This window comes from Malania oleifera, chromosome 12 (genome assembly GCF_029873635.1).
Source record: "Malania oleifera isolate guangnan ecotype guangnan chromosome 12, ASM2987363v1, whole genome shotgun sequence".
Taxonomy (NCBI): domain Eukaryota; kingdom Viridiplantae; phylum Streptophyta; class Magnoliopsida; order Santalales; family Ximeniaceae; genus Malania; species Malania oleifera.
In genome coordinates, this window is record NC_080428.1 from 54299012 (window position 1) to 54317873 (window position 18862).

General features: G+C 37.0%; 1 protein-coding gene across 10 annotated transcripts in view; it reads right to left on the minus strand.

Moving 5' to 3' along the window:
- LOC131144364 (negative regulator of systemic acquired resistance SNI1) overlaps window positions 1-18862 on the minus strand; it is a 56497-nt gene that overhangs the window by 10930 nt on the left and 26705 nt on the right. For 7 of the 10 annotated variants that reach the window (XR_009133791.1, XR_009133794.1, XR_009133793.1 and 4 more), the window contains one exon: window positions 9937-10089. The exons of the other annotated variants lie outside the window; for them this stretch is intronic. Coding sequence is in view for 2 of the 7 variants with exons in the window: in XM_058092963.1 (XP_057948946.1) it covers window positions 9937-10089 (153 nt within the window). In the remaining 5 variants the exon portion in view is untranslated. The remainder of the gene's footprint in view (window positions 1-9936; window positions 10090-18862) is intronic. 10 annotated transcript variants of the gene reach the window in all.

Genomic DNA, 18862 nt, shown 5'->3' on the forward strand with positions numbered 1-18862 from the left:
AGAAATTATTTCAAAGTAAAGAAATGTTTACATAATTTGTTAGAAGTCCCAACATCCTTTTAAACTAAATAGGAAGAATCCTGTCTTTGTCAATTGAAACTCTGAAAGCTCTGTCCAAATCCACATTCAAAGCACTTCACAGTGGACATGCATTTCCAACTAGCATTCAGTAAAAAATTAAATAGGAATAATTCCAATCTCATTAAAGGGAAAATGGCTATAGTGCCAGTGGACTAAAGTGTACTGCAGGCGTACAGTATTTGAAAAATGAAAAACAGTATATCCAACTGTCTAGTACATTTTCCTGCAAATTGAGTTACAGATGAGACAGTGTGTAAAGAACTTTGGACCTGGGCGGGCAGGAATAAAGACAAGTAAAGAAAGGGCAAAAGGAATAAGTCAACCTAATCCCTCTTATATGTGGAGGGAAAGGAATAAAAGTCTTTGTGGGTATTAAATCATCTAGGATGGAAAATAACTAATTATAGATTTCTATCCCAAAAAAAGAGTTATCTAATTATAGATAGATGGCTAAAATGTTTGATTTTTTGGCATAGTGCTAAGAGTGGTGATCATGTCCATGATGTTGTAGAACTTCTCTTGATATGCTGTCTATGGAATGATTTGAGGAACATGGATTGACACACTTGATGCCTCTTAAATATACTTATCTTAAAATATAAAAAAAAACTGCTCATGGACTAACCAGTTCTTTCTCGGTAAACAGAGCATGGGTAACTCAAGGAAATCCGCCAATGCCACAAAAAACATACCATAAAATCTGACCAAGAGACTTAACAAAAATAAGACTTAATTATCATAGATAACAAGATAATATGCAGACATAGTCAGGGAGCTTGGGAAGGAGAACTATTCCCACAGATCAAGGAAATCATTGTATAGAGTGAAGTAGTTACCAAGGTAGTGGTACAAGCACTTCAACTCCTGTATGATTTGCATTGGATAAACTTGCCTGAGTTGACTACAGTGTCTACTGCAAGGTTGTGTATTATGGCTCATATATCTTCCTATGATTATATGCAGATGATGTGTTGATTGTTGCAAAGGATATGGGATGTTAATCAATTAAAATATCTGTTGAGTAAGGATTAGGAGTTTAGGGTGAAGAATCTTGGTGTTGCAAGGAAGATCCTTCAGATGGAAATACACACAATCAGGAAAGGTAGAAAATTCTGGGTCTCACAGAAAACATACATAAAAAGGTGTTTTAAGTGTTGGAGAGGTTCAGTATGAATAATGCTAAAATGTCCACTCCAATGGCAAACCATTTTAGGTGGTCTTCAACAATGTCCAGAGTCATATGACGATGTGGAGGTCCAGGATACCATACACCAATGTCATGGGGAGCAGGATGAACACACACACTTTGGTCTGTACCTGTCCAAATTGTGCATATGCAAGTGAACTAGTTTATAGAAAATCCAAATATGGAGCATTAGTGGGCATTCAAGCAGGTTCTCAAGCATTTGAAGGGTATTGCATATGTCAGAATTGGTGTAGGGCGTGAATTCAATTTTAATTGTTGGGGTATGTAGATGCAGATCATGCACAAGACTTGAAGGCCCCTATTATGCAAGAGAGTTCTGAGGTCCACCTGCATTATGTCTTTACTTTGGCAGGTGGACCAGTTTGAAGAAATCCTTGCTACATTTGGTTATTCTTTTTTCTGACAGTAGAATATATGGACTGATGCAAGACACAAAAGAAGCTACACACTGAGGGGATTAGCAACCAAGCTCGACATATGGCAACACACAACTCATCTGCACTGTGACATTCCATGAGAGGGCAAAGCATATTTGCCATTTCTGGCATCATATCCATTGTTAGCACATTCATTGTAGTTAGTAACTCCAGCTCCGTATCAAGTTCACTATCATTGATATTGATATCTTCAATAAGAAAATTTTAGGATTGTTATCTAGGAACTTGTTTACAAATGCCGTAATGAAAGGAGCATAGGAGTTTGTCGCTAGGTATTTGACCAAATAGGATCATCTAGCTCCTATAGAACCTATCACCAAATATACCTAGAGGGGGATAGGGCTAAGAAAAGCGAAAAGGGTTTGATGTATCAAAAGACAAATGGGAATTAATAGCTACTAGTAGTATTCATCTGGTTAGGGTTGATTCTAGAGAAAATAGTACTGGTAAAGGGCATTCCCATGCCACAAGGTTCCCCGCTTTGAGAGGGTAGGGAAAGGATTGACACAGTATACGCAGCCTTACCCTTGCTTTTTATGCAGAGAGTTTGTTTCCTTGGACTTGAACTCGTGACCATTGGGTCACAAAGCAGCAAGCTTACCATTAATCCAAGACCCGCCATCAGGGAAAATACTACTGATAAGATGACCAATGTTGTTACAAAAGAGTAATTCTTGCATTGCTTGAACTTGCTGCATGTTGCAAGTTCGAATGGAGAAATGGGGGGTGAGGTGGAACCATGGAGGTACAAGCTTAAGATGCTCACTCGGGGTGAATATTCACCAAGGTGAAGATTGTTGAGAGTGGCTCAGATTCAGCGGGCACTCTCCTTGAAGTAACTAATAAGGGAAATATTTCACATAGCAAGGTACTTTTGGGCCAAGGCAAAAGGTCTATATATTTTATGAATGGGGCTATTTTGTGGTTCTCACACGGAGCTGCATATATACTTGCAAGTTGCAACCAAAGGATGAAACCTTAAAATTGAGTCATTATTTGTTTCAGAATATTGGTGATTTTTGCAGGTGCTCTACTGGATGTAGGCACACTGCTAGACCACATTAATTGTTGTGTTCTCTCTTTTCTCTCTTGTTTTTCCTATTTTGTGTGTGCATGTGCACATCCTAGTCAATTTTCACAACATTAAGGTGGCTTAATCATTGCAGTGACAAGGATCAGTTAGTGAACTCTCAAAAATAAGAGTCAGGGAAAGGTGCTAGCATTAAGTTTGGGCTGAACTGAGATGATTTCACTGTGTTTCTCTTATCTCTTTACTTTTTGTGCAGTACATTGAGTGTGCTTGATTGCTTACGACTATGTTTGAATTTCGTTAAATTGGCAACGGAAGGAAAAGGAAAAGGAAGAAATGCAATGAAAACCAAAATCCTCGTGTTGTTTGGTTCTCAAGTAAAACAAGAGGGGAAAAAAAGATAATTCCCAAAAGAAACAGTTTTGATTGGTAGTCAGCCAGTGAAATTTACCTAAAAAGTAGAATAAAAATCAAACAATTAACAAAGCACTAGCAGATGCAAATCACATGTACAAACAATAAACCATATGACCCAAATTATTAAGAATTTGTTTCATAAACAACAAAAAGGCGTATGCACCAATAAAATTATTAATTATGTAGATAAATGACAAAGCAAAATAAAGAAAAGAAAAGCATGAGCCGATGAATGTAGTTTCAAACAAACAAGAAACAAATATTTCCTTATATGATAGGAACAACAAAGGAGTCCATAATCCTAAGCCAAGGCATTTAGGTTAGCATCTTCTAAACCCCACCTTTTTTGGGTCTTTTTGCTTCGAAGATAAGTGGTCCAGTTGATGTTGGTTTTGGTTGGCCATGTGTGGCTTGGCATGGGAGGTGTAGGTACAGATGGAGTTGCAAGTGGGTGTGATATGTGTTATTGACTCTAGAGTTTTAGAAGAAAAAGAAGAATAACTAGTCATTAGTTGTTGGTTGAAGTTGGTCAAATGGAAGCAACAATTACTGATCAGTCAAAAGGCATCAATCACAACGCTACGTATGTCAAAAGAAAACATTGCAGATCTATGATACAGGAAGAGTTGGAAGCTCAGTAATATCGGAGAAGCAACATGCATTATAGCCTTACAGGGATCAGTTAGATTGAGGGAATGAATGTCATACTACCAATCATGGTAAACGCCGAGGCAAATGCGTAGTGATCGGGATTTTGCAACGCCCTGGTATTCATTAACTAATAGTGTAGTGAAGTGTTATTGTCTTGGGATCTCTTAGAACTTTGGCGAAGTTATTATTCAGGCATGCATAAGTAGGTTTCATGCTTTGTCCATGTTTCATCGTACATATGGTAATTTTCTCATGGATTGTTTATGCGCAGAATCATTCATAATAGAGCAACCTAGTTCAGTTCCTCGACATCCATATAACACCTAACATTAGGAAAAAATCAAGGTAAGCATTTGAAAAGCAAAATGACAAGCCTTAATAAAATTCAAGAGGAAGTAAGCCAAGATGTCAAGCAGATTAAGGAACAAATGGGAGGATTAATGGAAATGCTTTCAGCTCTAAACAAAGGCAAGATAGTGCAGGGTGACAGATTGTGCCTATGATAAGGACCCTATCTTCCCACCAGGGTTCACACTAGTCAGAATGCCGCCACCACTGCTAATGTGTATCCAATGAAATGGCAAAGATCCGACACTCGACCTCTTATGCCAACAACATTAGGATTCAGGATTATTCTCCACTCAAGCATATAGGCAAGTAGCTCACGAGAATGTGCATCCTTCTCCAATTCTAATTCCTGATTTTAAAGAAAAGGGACCAACCAAACTAAAGAAACTGGTGGATAACAGGCTTAAAGATTCAAAGTGAACCAAAAGTATGAGATGCTATAAGAAAATTAAGAGTAATAAAAGGGACCAATGTGTTCGAACCGATAACCACAGTTGACCTATGTTGTGTCCCAGATGTCATTATCCCTCAAAAGTTCAAGGTTCTGGAGTTGGAAAAAATTCATGGTTCAAAGTGTCCAATCACCCACCTGAAGATTTATCGTAGAAACATGGTTGCCAATTCCCATGATGCCAATCTTCTTATCTATTGCTTCTAAGACAACTTCACTGGGGTCATATTGTATCTACAACTGAATCAAAATCCCAGCTTGGGAAGACCTGACCCATGCGTTCCTTGCCCAGTATAAGCATGTGAATATGTGATTGAAATGGCACCCGACAAGTTGACCTTGCAAATCATGGAGAAGAAGGCAAATGAATCCTTCAAAGAATATGCATATTAATGGAGGGAATTGGCAGCACAGATACAACCACCCATGGAGGACACAAAGATAATTTCTTTCCTCATCAATACTTTGGGAGCCCCCCTATTACGAGGGCCTGGTCAGCTTCACTTCACAAAACTTCACAGATCTCACGACATTTGGTGATAGAATCAAAATTGGGTTCAAGTGTGGGAGAATTAGCGATCTGAATGTGAAGCAAGCCAACATGAAGAAAGAAGTGATGGGGAAAAAGAAGGAAGGTGAAGTATAAATGGCTGCATGTCATACCAAAAGAAGGGATAACACCCATAAAATGAAGCCCCACAAGGGGTGGTGTATTACCTAAGTGTCAACAATATGGCGCAACCCTTTTAACAAGTGAACTCTGCAAGACCATTGATAGTTTAAATTAAGGCAAGCAATTTGTGCAAGTGACAGACCAACATTAGCCAAAGGAACGAAAGAGGATAGAGTACTAGCCCACACCCCTATAGGGAGATCTATTCCCTCATTTAATGAATAGCCTAGTCATCCCATTCCTTATGGAACCCCTGCAGCCTCCACACTCTTTAAGTGGTATAACCTCAACACTAGGTGCATATACCATGTTGGGTAGTAGGACAAAACATTGACAATTTTTTGTCATTCAAACATATGGTACAAGCATTAACTACACGTTTGGTATGTAGGAATGGTATCAAGCGGAACGGAATCAACTATATCTCTTGATTTTGTCATGCTCTCCATTCAAATTTTCATTCCATTTCTTTCCTACCCACTGCATTCAGCAAACCAAACATGACAAAGGGATGCCAAATGGTTGGATTTCAATGACTAGAAAGAAAATGGCAATCCACTACTTGATCATCAAGAAGCAGTAGTGAAAGTAGTCCGGAAAGACTATGCTGAGGAGATGAAACTGAATATCGAATAGCTAGTAAAAATCAAATGAAAATTGCGCCTAGCCAGCCCCAAAGGGAAGTGATGTAGTACAAGTATTAGAATTCAAATACAGAAAGAGAATTGAGAGAATAAGGGGAGAGAATTACAAGAAGATAAGAAAAGAAGAATAATATGAAGAAGAAGAAGAAGAAGCAGCAAGATAGAACCAGAATAGAAGAACATGCAGAAAGAGAGAATGACAAAACAAGGAAAAGCATCACAAAATAGAGATAGGAGACGAAGAAGAGAGAGAGAGAGAGAGAGAGAGAGAGAGAGAGGGAAATTGCAGCAGCTCTATTTTCAAATTATTAATTATGCATTAAATCTAGCACTTATACCCACTACTACTACTAACACATATTTACAAAATAACCCCAACAAACCACATAAAAAAAGCCACCAAACAATACAAAAGATATCTATTACATCCTAAATCTACACCAAGAATAGGTGTGTTGAATGAGCAGGATGCAGATCGTCCTCCATCATACTCACTCGGCTAAAAGGAACTTTCCACCAAAGAGTGGATTACAAACATGACTAGCAACTCGAGCACTCTCACTAATAACCTCCTAAGTAAACCATGTAGCATCTATTCAACCATGTAGCATCTGACTTGGGATGAACTCTCCATTGAACCAAGTATCGATGAAAACCACCAAAGGAGGCATTATGAACTCATAATCAAAAATAGACTCCACGGTCTCCTGTGGATGAGAAATAGAGGTAGGCTGAGGAGCTGTTAACCTTGCATGAGCACTAGGTGGCAAATCAAAACGGCAGTCGATTTCCATCTTGCACAATTTCCGTCGAAGTATCAATGAATCATCCGAAATTTATTGAAATCTCGAAATTTTAGTGAAACTTGTCGAAATTTTAATTATACAATGAAATTTCCCCGGAATTCAAATGAGAGATTTAGGAGTGAAGTGAAATTTATCTCTTAATTTATTTTTATCGAAACAAAAGATTATTACAAATTCTTTTGAAATCATATGAAAAAATAAACTTACAACAACACTTTATTTAACCATTCATGTCTAAATTATAATTATATGTATAATAAATAACATTTAAATGATTTATGAATTTCATTTGTATTAACTAAACATGTTAATGTACACTATCTAATAAACATGTTTGATACACATTAATTTTTTTGTCTTAAGAGGTTGAGTTGGGCTTGAAGAATTAAGAACCTCATGGAGCTACTACACATCATTGTAGTTTAAGAAGACCACCTCTATCAAAGAACAATAGGGAGCTTTTATTTTTCAGTAATGGTGCCATTTGATTTTTTGCTTTAACAATACTAGGAAATTTAATGGGAGAGTTTGGAAGCTGACTATTAACAATTGTTAACTTGGAATCGAAGCCAAGCTGCTCTTTGCTAGTACCATCCTTCTGCACAGTAGCTCTATTTTGCTTTTTTCTGTCTTTGAACCTTATACAATTTATCACTGAAATGATGCATAGCTTCTAAAAATCAACCTCCTGGAAATAAGATTTGTATTTAATACTTATAAGTTTGTCTGGTGCTACTCTATTTAGTTTCCTTCCCAAAAGATAAAGGCTAAATTTCTAATTATATATGTTAGCAATAGTTAGCAGTTTCATAATGATAGCAATAAGAAGGGCAATATAAGCTTGACAAGATTTATTGTAATTTTCATAATACATCCTATATTATAACTTTTCCACCTCATACACAACATAGATGTATTTAACTTGTAATATATTAGTCCTTAAACTTTTATTATGTCTGTTAACCATTTCCAAAGTTTCACAAAGAATTCCATGCTTTACTACTGATTTCTGTTATTTTTTCAAATCGAAATTGAAATTTCCTTTGAAATTTCCATACTTTTGGAGCTTTGAAAGTTGTGTCGAAATCGAAATTTAAGACCTTACATATAAGTAGCCAAATCAAATAAATATGCATTGAGTCCAAGATTCCTATGGAAGGGGAAAAGGCCTCTAGCACATGCATGGAGCTTTTTAAATGAATTTCTAGGGTAGTGTTCAAGTCTAATGTGAACCATGACACTATCACCTACATTAAAATCTCTAGCTCTACAATGCACATTTGCAGCAAGTTTATAATCCATATTACTCATAGCAAGTTTTCCCCAAACCTTAGCATGCAACTTATGAATATGATGAGCAAAAGACTTAGCAGGCTTAGAAATACAGGCATATGGTGGCAAAGGAACAAGATCAATGGGTACACGGGGTTTGTAACTGAATATACACTCAAAAGGACTTTAACCTGTGGACCTATTCGCAAAATTATTATAAGAAAACTCAAAAGTAACACTAAGTTCCAATTGCTTTTTCTCCCACAACATACCTTAGTAGGTAGCCAAGCTCAGTTTAACCATCAATTTGGGGTGGCAAAAAGAACAATAAGTGAGTCCCATAAATTTTCCAAAGCATTTTGTAGAAGTATAGAACTTTTGATATCCCTATTAAACACTACAGAGGTTGGAAACCCACGTAATTTGACAACCACTTTAAAGTACATTTTAGCAACATGAGATGCATTAGAAGTCTTATTACATGGGATAAAATGTGTTATCTTGGAGAATCTATCAACAAAAATGAATATGGAATCATGTCCCTGAGCTGTTTTGGAGAGTCCAAGAACAAAATCCATACTGAGGTCTCTCCAAGGTATGTGTGACAATGGAAGAGGGGTATAAAGACCAACATTCTATCTTCTAGTTTTGGCTAACTGACAGGTGTGACACTAAGACTCTATCCTAGCAAGATCCCTCTTCAAGGAAGGCCAATTAAACCTATCCTCAACTAAGGCAATGGTTTTATCCCTCCTTATATGACCAGCTAACCTTGCGGCATGAATAACCAAACTAAAAGATCTCTAAAAGAAGCACAAGGAATGCATAACTTAGTACGCCTAAATAGGTATCCCTCATGGAAGATGAAATCTACAAATTCTATAGATGTCCCTTACTCACTTCTTTGAAAGTTAAGCAGAAAATCAGAACAAGTAGAATACTCATCTTGCAGACAATCAAACCCAGTGACTTTTGCTTTCAAGATATGGAGAATAACTACTACCCTACTGAGGCCGTCAACCACTTTATTCTCAACAATAAATGATGCTTAAGAACAAAGGGATTCTTGTTGAGGAACTCTACCCAACCAATATGCTTCGCACTCAACTTCTTTTGTGAGCTCAGATATCGTAAAACATGGTGGTCAGAAAACAGTACAAACTCTTGGGATAACAAGTCGCATCTCCAATGTTGATGGATCTCACTATAGCATAGAACTCTTTATAGTATTTGTTATATATCTGTCTAGCATGTGAGAGTTCTTCACTAAAAAATTCTATAGGGTGTCCCTCCTGACTCAAAACTACCCCATAGGCATCACAAGGCACCTCAAATAATCTACTAAAGTTGGAATGCATAAGTATAGGTGCTTCAATCATCTTTTGTTTACCCTCTCTAAAATTTCTAGCAACATACGGGGTCCAATGAGACTCCCCTTTCTTCAAAATGCTCTAATAGGAGCCAATGATGCTACAAATGTTGTAGTAACTTATTCATGCACACATAGATGTCATCCAGCAATGGAAAATCAAATAAACTAGAGCTTTCCCAACACAATAACAAGAATGGGCAAGTCCTTTTTCAAAAACTCTACCATTTCATATGACCAAACAGATTGGGACTAGCTACAAACCACTTACATTAATTTAATCCTATCCAACACCATATCAATTTGCAGAGTTGGCTACATCATGATTCTTGCCATGACTCAGAGAAAATATTTAAGATGTAAGAACATTCTTACTCCAAAATTGTTGAACTATCCTAAATTATTTAGATATATTTCATAGTAACAACTAATCCCTAATACTCCTGGTAAAATAGCATTCATCGCAGTCAATATCAGAAGAATGACACAATAAGGTGATGGTATGGACATACGGTAGACCAGTTTCCAAAAACGAGAACAATAAGAATACCTGAAAAGCATGTGCTAAAAGTAATTGAGCTACTTCTGAACTGATTTTTTTAACAACGCTCTTTGCACTGTTGATATTTGAAAAACACTTTAAAACTCCTTCAAGTGTTGCATCCTCCTTGGAATCATTTGACCTCCTAGTGCGAACTGCAGGCTGCACCATAGATAAAATTAAATACATGAAATTACAATTAAGGGGTTCAACTAACACCTCCATATCTAGTTAAATTTTGGGGAATTTCTGACTAAAAAGCCAGCCCTTAAACCTACTGGCAAGGCAAATGGCAATGTATCCTCTGGACAAGAACTAAATTATTCAACTCAAGCTTCCCATCTTGACCACTTGTATAAAACTGCAACAAGAAATTGGAATATCATTTGAACCATGAAGTTCATCTAAACATAAAAAAGATATTGAAGGATCTGGCCATGTTTTTCTGTTGATCTGTTCAATGTGCCTCCATGGCCAGTAAAATTTTCCATATTTTTACTGGAAACAGAAGAAATCCGCAACTCTGCACATAATCCTTTGTTCACTAGATGCTAACTGATTAATTCAATTTTTTGGTTCATCAACCTTTTTTGAGATAATTCAGTCCCCAAAATTATGAGCTAGAATAGACAGCGTTCTAACAATGAATATATGTAAGTATGTATTTATGTCTGTGTTTGTGTGTGTGTGTGTGTGTGCGCGCGTAGGGGAAGGAATTTATTAAGAAAGAAGGGAAAGGTACAAAAACGAGAGACCAAGATGTCCAACAAACAAAAATAAAAATAAAATTTTCTTTCAATATCAAAAAAAGCAAACAAAAATAAAATTAATTTACAACAGAGCTGCTGCCAAACCCTCTGCAAATCCCATTTAAAAAAAAAAAAAAAACTCTCCTTCAAAGAGTAAAAAGAAGCTATAGGAGCAATATGAATGGTGGGGAAAGTGTAACAATATGAGGAAACAAAATAAAGAGAGAATCATATCCAACCCAAGGATCCTTCTAGAAACAATAAAAAAATAGCATTGCCATTACAAATTTTGTAATGGGTAAGAGTAAAAAAAAAATGGTGAGATATGTAAGATCCAAACATCCCAGGATTAACATGTGTAGCACAAACATGAAATCCCATCCATTGCAGTGAATACCATACTTCCTCTTAATAATGTTATGCCAAAGGGAGTCAGTTCCAAAAGAAAACCTCCACATGCTTTCCCCTCCCAATGGTTTTAGACATTAAATTCCCAGGCTCAAACCCCCTTCTAATTTAGGTTTATTGACAACCTCCCAACCAACTAAATGGTTTCTCAGCATCCTCTCCAACCTCTTAGCAGTATCAATAGAAATCTTGACGAGGAACAAAAAATAAATGAGAATACTACAGGACAAGCACTAGTAAGCCTGATATGACTCCTCAAAGAAATAAGGATGTCCTTCCAATCCACAAGTTTCTTACACATACTTACACTCATGCTCTATTACCCCCTAAAGGAATATCTAAATAAGTCGCATAAAAATTGCACAACTAGCTAAAGAACTGAACAGCCCCAATCTCTCGCTAACCCATATTAACCCCTACAGCAAGCTTAGCCATATTAATCTCTAAGCCTGAAATATTCTCAAAAATTATCAATAACAAAGTTATTAGTTATTTATTGTTATCACCATATGTTAGTGAGCCCAAAAGCTTAAGCCATTAGGTTGTGGGCCAACAATGTATATAAAGCTTTAACACTTCCTCACACGGGCAATCCGATAGCACATGGGGAGATAAACACACAATAGATAGCACCCATTATAGGCAATACAATAATTTTTTAAATACCACACAATACATGCGGGTAACAAGATTAGAACCCAATACCTCATAAGTCATAACTAGTTTTAATACCATGTCAAAGTATCACTTTACCTAATAGCTTAAGTTGTTAGGTTGGGGTCCAACAATGTATATTTAACATATTTGAAGTGGTGTAGCAACGATAAAAGGAGATAGCAACTAGAAGGAACAAAGTCCAACAGCCTCATCTCTTCCATGAATTGTCTTCCTCGTTTTCAAATCATGATAACAATAGAGATGGTTATGGAACAAATCATTGATCATTTAATCTTTTCAAGAGGGGCAATCTAGGACTATAAAGATCAAGAAAGAGAGAGATGGAGGTAGTAGTGGATCCATTAGCAAAGGCGACACAAGGTAACCAGAGCATGGAAAAGAAGTTGGTTGTACATAAATCTATGACCCAAGGACTTTGGGAGATACACTTGACAATGAACAAGATGTAGGGTTACCCATCCAAGCAAGAGAGGTAATACGGATAGGAGCTTGCTAAGACACTTGATACTATAACTTCAAATAGTGCTCCAATACATATAGAGTATGCTGCTCCCGAACAACTGAGTCAAGAATTTCTAGTGGTTGCATTGGCAACGTGTGGAGGCTTACCATGGAGATTCCAAGAGAGCTGAATTGTATGACCCTCCCCCCTCCCAAGTCCATAGTGAGTGCATTTGTGTAGGGTACCTCTTCCACATATATCTCTTCCTCCACAATTACCCAAACCACCCCAAGAACCTTTACTACCTACTACTCAATTGATAGCCAAAACCAAACTGAGTAACAAAATAGAGTACACATGAGTGAATATCGGCAAAGATAGAACCTCTAAACTAGCCAGAGTTTGGAAAGAGCAATTCAAACTCAGGTTTCAAACACTCAAGGACTTGAAGGACTATCATCTGCTCCCTCTGCTTTTATATCTTGTAGACATTGGCTTTTATAGTTTGCACGATGTTTTCTCATGAATAAGCTTCATCATCATGAAGTACTCAGTGACACTTATGTCTTCCTTGAGTAGTTGAACCTAGTCTGGGGGAGATCATAATATGTGTTATGTTACTAGAATGTAGGAGGTTGACATAGTCCAAAATATCCTTGCATACATCCAAATGCATACAACATATCAATTTGGGTTCCATTGAGTATCACATTGGTGAGACAACTGATGCATCTTCTAAACCTTACCTCCTTCCAGTTGTTGTCGATGGGTTCAGATTGAAATAAGTGTTTGGAGCCTTCAAACTTGCCTAAGCCTATCAAATAGATCTTGACACACTTAGGTATATAATTACTTTCATTCAATTTCTCTCAATGCTAATATGTGGCAACAATGTGAGAAACAAACTTTTGGGATCATAGACTCCATCCCAGCACACTAAAACAAGACCAACAACAAACAAAGTAAATAGTTGGAATGAATCACAAACATAATAACATAGAATGCCTCAGCACCCTATGGACTCGGCTATTAATAACAAATAGCCTCCAAAGGTACCAAACGATCATTATCAGAGTGTGTGAGCTAACAACATAAAAGATTTGTGTTGAAGTCTTGACTCCTAACTTGACATCATGGATTATAGAAGGATTCAAACCATGTGGGATCAAATCAGTCTAGAAACAGGGCTTTATGAAGGCTCATGTGCCACTTCTGAGCCAAGCTTGTTCAGGGCATTATGTTTTCTTGTGATCACTTGTCTTATTTATGTGGCCATGTGGGATGGGTAACCATTATGTAAATACTAGTATAGGTTTATTGCTTTAAGGGTATTTTTTCCTAGTGCAAAAATGGGATTATGACTCCTTGAATGTTTGATGTTTCCTAGTGCCAAAGCTAAAATAACATATAAAGCTCTTTAGGGGAGGATAAGTGTTCATCATTCTTGTAAAACTCACTAGTCATTGTAAACGTGTTTTTCTACTTGCCTCCCTCGCCAAACTCACGTTTCTTATGAAGGTTTTGCTTAATAAATTACATTGCTTCTGTGTTTACCATTGCTTGCCATTTACAATCATGAAATGCTTACTACTTCTGCTTACATTTCATTAAATTGCTATGAATGTGTTATGTTGGTAAACTACGGTAATCTTTGGTTGACTAGTCAAGCAAGATTGTTTTAGATAGTGTCGCCCTTCACAAGGTGTGAAATACTCAACCCATGATAGTTGGTATCAAAGCTCGGTTAATTGCTACGTGAATTTAGTTGCCTTCATAGTAGGATTGCGTTAAGCATTGGTAAGAGACCATGCCAACCAATACTGAAAGAATTGAAGCATTAGAGGCACGGACTAAGACAACCAATAATGCGTCCATAGAAATGCAAAAGACTTGTTGAACATATTGATGATTTGGGGGGATCGAAAAAACATTAACAAAGTTCCATGGTGGAAATGCCAGAGGAACTCCACCATAGAGTAGAGACATTGCAGGCTCCGATGACGGATCTGACTGCAAAGGTGAACTTGATGGTTTTTGCTATGGAAAACTCTAATGTTTAGGAGTTTATAGGAACTAAGGTGCTAAAGCCCTTAATGTTTGAGAGTGCCCGTGATGCAAGGAGTTAGAGAACTTATTGTTTGATATGGAGCAGCACTTTCGTGCGATGAAGACGGACTCAAAATAGGTGAAAGTAACTACTATGACTATATACTTAGTTGGTGACGCTAAATTGTGGTGGCATACTGTTGACTTTTTGAGTCCGATCCCTGTTTTGATGCTGACGAAGCACAAGTATCACATGTGTGCATTTAGTGTTTTTGAACAGGCTCATGATTCAACGCACACATGAGGTAAAGGACATGGAAGCCTGGAGGAACATAAAGATCATACTTTCCGCCGTATTCCATGACAACTGAAGAGTAAAAGACGAAGACGTTTTTTTTAATTTGTATATATGCATTTAATTTTTATCTTTGGTCCGTAATAATGCATGTATCTGCATGATATGTTTTAAATGCTCAGATGACCATAGGGACCGAATGACCTTAGGGCTTCCTTCGGTCGACCGACGCTGGATTTTTTCGGTGTCCTCAAATGATCTAGAATGACCCTAGGACACTCACACATGCATATATATATATATATGGTTTTGAGGAAAGGGTGATCACATATTTAAAAAGAATCGAAATGTATGAAATATGCATGTTCGGTCGACCGTACTTGATAGTACAAAATCCTCCTGATCGACCGAACCGGGACCAGGTCAACAGTTTGACCACAGCCCGGTCGACCGAACTCCCTTGGAGTCAACTGTTTGACCTTACGGTCGACCGTGCCCAGATTGCATGCCAACGCCCTAGTCGACCGAGTTCCCACGTGTGAGAACTCAACGCTCTGGTCGACCAAACTACAAAGTTGAAATCCTCCCGGTCGACCGAACCACGCTAAATAGAAAAATTGCCCTTGGGACATCATGTCTGGTCGACCGAACTTCTAGTTCAATTTATTCCCGGTCGACTGAACTTGGCTCCTTGATCAACTGAACCTCACCTTCAGTCAATCGGAGCTCTCGGGTTAGAATTTTTTAAAAGTGTTAAAACGTCATTAAAATTTAATTAAAATTTTTCAAAATACCGAGTGTGTCCCTCAACGGTCAGATTTGTTGAAAATCTATAAATACCCCCTCCATAACTCAGATTAGCAACTTTGATTAACCCAAATTTTCTCTCTAATCCATTGTTAATCAAAGTTCCCCCAAAATGTTTTTTTTTACTGTTTAAATCATTCTTTTGGGGCAAAATATTTTATACAAATCTCTCTAACTCTCTTTCATGCATTTATTTCAAAATCTTCTTTGAGAATAGTATTTTATTTAGGGCATTTTATTTGCACATATTCTTACTAGGCACCAAATCTTTGAAAAATATTTTTGAGAATATTGCTTAGGTTTTCTCTCGGTTATTTCTTTGATAAATATTTTTGGGAGAAAATTTTCTATTGCACAAATATTTTCTTGAGCTTAACTCCTAAATTCTCCAAGTATTTCTCATTTGCATAAATCTTTGTTGGAGAACATAGTACTCATTTTTCATAACATTCTATTTGTGCAAAAATCATTGAAAGAGCAAAACCCTAGGTTCTCCTGTATTATTATTGAAACATCTTTTTGGAGAAAACTTTTTATTAGGGTTTAAATATAGTTAAGCACCCTTACTCCCCTGAGCATTATTTCGTATCATTGGAGTGCGTATTTTTATTAAGCTTATCGTGTACATTTCTGCTTGTATTTTTCAGAAACATTTTCATGTACAAAAATGGTTTTAATGTACTGGTTGGGTTCAGCTCGTTAATTGAACTGGGAAGTCTTAGCCCCGTAAGTGAGACTAGTTTGGCTCAGCCTAATAATTGAACTGGGGTTTTCCTCGTCCCATAAGGAGAGGATGTAAAAGGCTTCTACTCTACCCGGTTAAGTGAGTAGGTACAGTGGAATCCTTGGGGGTATGCCCAAGGCGAGGACGTAGGCAGTATTGGCCAAATCTCGTTAACAAATCTGTGTGTTATTCTCTCTCTATCTTATTTAAATTCCTGCACTTAAATTTCAGCATGTGTATGCTTATTCATGTTTTGTTATAACCATCTTGCATGCACACAAAATTAACTTAAATGAGAAATGCTGCACACATGTATGTATGCACACACTGATAACTTAATCGTTGTACGTACACATTTCCAATATTGAATGGGATATGAACTGTGGTGAATCGGCATAATTGTTTAAATTAGAGAAAAATATTTTAAAACCCAATTCAACCCCCCCCCCCCTTCTCTTGGGATCACACCAATTCCAACACATACCAAGTACAATGAGATTGACAATGAATGTTGTGTCACTAATTGTTGAGGACACTTGGAGAGAGAACTCAAGGCCCAATTCTTTCCTGAGAAAGTTGAGTATAATGCTCGACGCAAACTGAGATACTTCAAGCACAATGCGTTAATTAGGGAATTTGTGAAACAATTTTTTTCTTTGATGTTGGATATCCGAGACATGTTGAAGAAAGACAAGTTGTTCTATTTTCTTAAGGGGTAGAAACCGTGGGCAAGGACAGAACTTCATTGACAAAGAGTTCAAGACTTGTCTACAACACAAGTTGTTGCAAAACGCTTGATTGACTATGCTGGAGAGAGTTCCCCAACTTCCAAAATGAGTGGCATGGATGGAAATGGAGGGAAGCCTTTCAAGAAGGGCAAACCTAAAAGTGGGGGAGCCAACAACGAGACATCAACTTCAAAGGAAGTTTCATCATTTCAATCATCCAACACAACAAATGATAAGGGTAAGATGAGATGCTTCTTATTTCAAGGCTGTCACAAGTCATTGCTCAATGCTTTACAAGCTTCCATTGCAAAGGGCGCTGTAGGATGATGATGATAAGGATAAGGAAACCTCAAGGACGGGTATAATGAGGTTAGTGAACGCATTGGAGAGGCAAACGAAAGAATCGAAAGTTACACGGCAAAAGGGTTAATGTTTGTTGACTTACGAATCAATGGGAAGAGCACTTGTACTATGGTTGATATCAGAACTACCCATAACTTTATTTCACAGGAAAAAGTGTACATACTCAACTTATCCTTGGAGAAGGATTCAAAACGCATGAAAGCGGTTAATTCCGCAACTCAACCTACTCTGGAAGTAGCCAAGAAAGTCACTGTAAAGCTTTAATAGTGGGCAAGACATGCAATTTTCACAGTGGTGTCGTTGGATGATTTTTCCAAGTGATTCTTGGAATGAAATTCTCAAGGGAGACTCAGGTAGTACTTGTTTGCTGATTCCCTTTGCCAAACGGGCATGGTCTTAAATTTCCACGAAATTGTCAAAATTTCCATCGAAATTTCCGATTTCCATCACCCTCGAAATCGAAATGGCAGTCGATTTTCGTCTTGCATAATTTCCATCGAAATCTCAACGAATCATCTGAAATTTATCGAAATCTCGAAATTTATCAAAATTTTAACTATACAATGAAATTTTATCAGAATTCAAATGAGAGATTTAAGAGTGAAGTGAAATTTATCTTTAAATTTATTTTATTTATTTTATCGAAACAAAAGATCATTACAAGTTCTTTTGAAATTATATGAAAAAATAAACTTACAGTAATATTTTATTTAGCCATTCATGTCTACATTATCATTATTTGTATAAGAAATAATATTTAAATTATTTATGAATTTCATTTGTATTAATCAAATATGTTTAATGTGCATTATCTTACAAATATGTTTGATACACATACTATTTTACAACTTTTCCACTTCATACAAAACAAAAATGTATTTAATTGGTAATATATTAGTCCTAAAACTTATATAATTATGTTTGTTAACCATTTCTAAAGTTTCACAAAGAATTCCATGCTTTACCACTAATTTCCGATGAAATCGAAATTTCAGTCGAAATTTCCATACTTTTGGAGCTTTGAAATTTGAGTCAAAATCGAAATTTAAGACCTTGCTAACGGGAGACCACCCTTGCATGGTGCAAGCCGTTGCAAAGAAGGTGACGATGAGAAGTTCCTTTCTGCCATACAACTCAAAAATATATTGAGAAGGGGTGAACAGACATATCTAACCACGATGGCAGAAGATAAAGTAGGCCAAGCATCAGTGCCTACGACCATCCAAGCTATATATTGTATAAGTATAAAGTTGTGATGCCAAAGAAGCTACCTCACAATTTGCCTCCACGATAGGGTGTGGAGCATGAGATCAAGTTGTTCCCAAGAGTGAAGTTGTTTGCAAAGCGCCTCCAAAATTAGCAAACCTAAGGAAACAACTTGATGAATTGTTGGAAGTGGGATATAAACTTGATGAACTGTTGGAAGTGAGATATATACGTATTTACACACCATTCAGAGCATCAGTGTTGTTTCAAAGGAAACATGAAGGAAGCATGTAGATGTGTGTGGACTGCCACGCGCTTAACAAGGTGATAGTGCGTAACAAGTACCCTATTCCATTAATTTCTAATTTGTTTGATTAACTAAGTTATGCAAAAGTACTTCACCAAACTTGACTTTAAGTCAGACTATTACCAGGTGAGGATGGTAAATGGGGATCTACCGAAGATGACCTGTGTGACATGGTATGGGAC